Raw genomic sequence first — 3,662 nt, 5'->3', positions numbered from 1 at the left:
GGGCACACCGCTGTCTGCAAGGGAGCTTGCTCCCAGCCACGCTCTCCGACATGCAGGACAGTCCCCCACGGGTTTTCCTCGTGCACCCGAAGGGACAGCAGTGCCCTTTGGATAAGGCTTATTTCTGAAGACCTTGAACTCAGCACCGGGGGAAAGCAAGCACACTGCACGGGCACCAGGGCCTCAAGTCCCACCCCTTGAATGGCGAGAGTGCGGCGACACCGGCTCAGCACAGGACCGGGAGCTCCAGGCTCTGCCACTGCCCACAGAGGCTCTGGTGCACAGAAAGAGGCTGCACAAAAAGAGGCCCAGGCAGCAGCACGTCCCTTCCCTCACAGGGAGCGACCCCTGCCACCACGGAGCGCTGCCGTCCCGGGGGCAGGAGGAGTGCTGTGCTCGCACCCTCAGAACACGGGAGCGTGGACCCAGCCTGGAAGTACCAATGAGAGCCCGGGAGAAAGGAACCATCCCACTGGAAATCCCTTCCAGGAGGAGATGCTGATTTGCTGCCAGTTTCCCGACGAACACTCACAGCTCCTGCTCTTGAGGTGTCCCTGCCAGCCCTCAGCTGCGAGCTGGGCTGGAGGTGCAGAGCAAGGCAGCCCCAACCCTGGGGCAGCGGGGCTCTCCTCCCTCCACAGCAGCACCCACCCACTCCAAGAGGTCCCACTCCTTCTCCTGCAAGGCTCCTCCACAGCAGAGACCAGAGCCTGGCCAGTTGTCCACCCACTTTGCCCAAAGAGTCCTCACCTTCAACCTTCATTATCTGATAGGTGTCCTGCACCACCTTGTACTTGGGCTCGTTGCGGAAGGCGTGAGCCCAGGCCTGGATAAGATACAGGATCTTACTGCGGACACTTGTCTCCACTTGCCTCTGCACAAAAAGGGAGGAGGAAAACACCTCAATATCTGAGAAAAAGACCCTGCAACCCAAAGGATGGTGAATCTCCCAGAAGAGAAGCCAGAAACACCATTTGGGGAAGGAGAGACTTTAGAGGACTTGTGCAAGGTAAGAGCTGTCAGAAAGCTGCCCTCAGGACAATTCACAGCAGGACTACCCCACTCCCTGCTCCAGCACAAACAAGAAAACATCCTTCAGAGCAGCAGGGACCGACTCGAAAAGGGGTGCGGTTACGATGCTTCGGGAAAACGCCCACAGAGACTGGCAGACACTCCCGGGGCAGGCACGAGCACTGCCCTGCCCAACACCTTCATTCACTGCCTCACAAGAGCTGCTGGTCCTGTACCCAGAAAATTGCGGGACGTGCAGCTCCGCAGGCGGGCAGAGCAGCACAGCCCAGGGGGCCTCACCTGAGCGCTGACGGGCACCTTGAGCTCGCAGCAGGAGCCTGCCGGGGCCAGGCTGTCAGCACCGCCCTGCCCCGAGACTCCTGCCCAGGAATACCTAAAGCCACCGCAGGACGTGACATGGACAGGACAGCTGGGAAGCTTGCCCTTTGGAGGCAGGGGTGGTTGCATCACAGTTCGAGGAACCGGAGGAAACTTGGCGAGCCTGTTCCTACCCCCGCCAGCCTCCAGGAACAGCCCTGCCTCAGCTGACTGACCGAGTCATGGTGCATTCACATGACCAGCTGCTCCAGAAACCCCCCAGGAAGTGGAGGAGCATTGTCAAGCTCCGATTTCAGCCGAGAGCTCAGCCCACACAGCGTGACTTCCCGACAATCCCTGGAGCTCCAAACTCCTACAAGATATGGCAAAATCCTGCATTCCACGTGTGTCACAGCCCTGAACCTCGTCAGAACTAAGACCATTTTACCAGCGCTGAGCATTCACAAACACTGACGTTCCAAGTGTACGAGGAGAACAAGTCTGGGGCAGTTATGAAACTACCAATGCAGACAAGGACTGGAGAGAACCACAAAATCTCTTGACCTGATCGATCTCCTCAGCACCACCACACCCAGCTGCCACATTGCGACAGCGCTGCTGTCTGCGCAGGAGATCCTGCACTGACGCTGAGTCAGCCCTGGCAGGGAGGTGACAGGAGGGAGACACCCTGCTATGGTGTGTGCACAGCGCATTCCCCACATATCTGGGTCATCTGGCCACCTATTTCTGGCGGAAGCTGGAGGCTGTGACGAGGGAACATCAGCGCTCCAACAGACAACCTGGGCGTTGCTGTTCTGGGGCTGGGAGCTGGCGACAGAAGTTCCCATTTCTGCCTCACCTGTGGAGTCTCGTCTGAGGACACACGGGGCTCCTGCAGGCACCACACGAGAACAAACTGGCACGTGACAGCTTGTGACAACAGCCCGTCAGTGAAACAGCCCTGCACAACCCCTCAGACAGCTGCACGGGCCAGTGAAATGGCCACAATAAAGAGGAAGCTTCTACCCGCTTTTAACTTTCCTGCGTGTCTCGTGCTGCACTACGGGAGGGAATTCACCTCAGGTCCCCGGTGCAACCGCCGCACCATCGCCCCTCCTCTCCCTTGCTGCCCCAAGCCAAGCCAAGAGGGACGCCCAGCAGCAGTTACCATGGAAGGGTCTTGGTGTCTGCAGCACAGTCCTGCACCACCTCACAGCACCGCCAAGGGCTGCTTTGCTCTCACGACATCTCCTCTCCCCAGCAGCACTCCTCACCTCACCCCTTCACGCCGCACAACGCCCTCTGCTTGTTTCTGAAAGGCATTTCTGAGCAGTGTCCCTTCCGTTCCTTGTGCAAAGGGAATGAAAGTGAGGACGTGCACACATCCTCCTTCTGCAGCTTCTTTCCAGCCTTATTCAAAACCGACTGTAAAATAAAGTTTATTTACCTTGAGTATTTCCTTCAGTTCCTCCATAGTCTGTTTATTGGCCACCTCGTCATGGACTGTTTGGCCACAGTTTTTGACCACTGACTCCATGACCTGCAAGGGCAAAGGACAATATCAGTCCCTCGTTTTCTCCCTTCCCCACGAGGCACAGCACACATCACAGGTTACTGCCACCAGCACGCCAAGACGGGGACGCTACTGCAGCGACGTGCCGGGGCAGGGTCAGCGCAGCCAGGGGAATCCACGGCACCACAGCAGCGGCACGGTGGCCTCTGTCCCCCTGCTGAATGGAGACAGAGCTCCCGGGACAGTGCCCTAACTTCCAGCTTTGTCTGTGCCTAACTCTGCGGCAGGACTAAACAAGGAAAACCACAGCCTGCTGATCGTGGAGCCTCGGTGCTAGAGCCAGCAGGAGGCAAACCCCAAACCGCGACCACGAGGCTCCATGGGCAGGGGACGCCGGGGAGCCCAGAAGGCAGGTTGGCAGAAGTTGGGACGTTGCCTGGCCCGTGAGCCTGGTCCCCGCGGTGCCTGGTTCGGGCTGACGTTACCTCCAGCGCGTAGAGCGCCACGTGCGGGTTCTTGTCGTTGACTTTCTTCTTGATAGCGTTGACGGCATATTTCGCTCTAGGTGAGGAAAGACAGTACATATTCTCAGGTCACCAAGAATCCCAGAGAAGATCCCACCTGCTGCTGCTGCTAACCCCCACCCTAGCACAAGGGTACAGGTAGAAGTTGTCTAAGAAGCTACATCAGGTCAGCCAAGGGAACCCAGCTCCCCACCTGAACCTCTGCTCTGAACCTGTTGTGGCCGAGGGGCTGCATGTCAGGGTCTGCAGGGAGAGCACTCCGGAGCTGGGGTGGGGTGAGAACGCTTGCTTGTGTC

At 58.4% G+C, this 3,662-nt stretch overlaps 1 protein-coding gene across 1 annotated transcript in view; it reads right to left on the bottom strand.

The window, feature by feature from the left end:
- Positions 1–3,403, bottom strand: part of HGS (hepatocyte growth factor-regulated tyrosine kinase substrate) — a gene marked incomplete at both ends in the record, with an annotated part of 6,422 nt that extends 3,019 nt beyond the window's left edge. Inside the window, 3 exons of the mRNA XM_009869774.1 lie at positions 751–874; positions 2,777–2,869; positions 3,328–3,403. Of these exons, the coding sequence (XP_009868076.1) occupies positions 751–874; positions 2,777–2,869; positions 3,328–3,403 (293 nt within the window). The remainder of the gene's footprint in view (positions 1–750; positions 875–2,776; positions 2,870–3,327) is intronic.
- Positions 3,404–3,662: the final 259 nt, after the last annotated feature.

This window comes from Apaloderma vittatum, unplaced genomic scaffold (genome assembly GCF_000703405.1).
Source record: "Apaloderma vittatum isolate BGI_N311 unplaced genomic scaffold, ASM70340v1 scaffold33375, whole genome shotgun sequence".
Taxonomy (NCBI): domain Eukaryota; kingdom Metazoa; phylum Chordata; class Aves; order Trogoniformes; family Trogonidae; genus Apaloderma; species Apaloderma vittatum.
The sequence above is the reverse complement of the archived record's forward strand: the minus strand, read 5'-3'. Positions and strand labels throughout refer to the sequence as shown.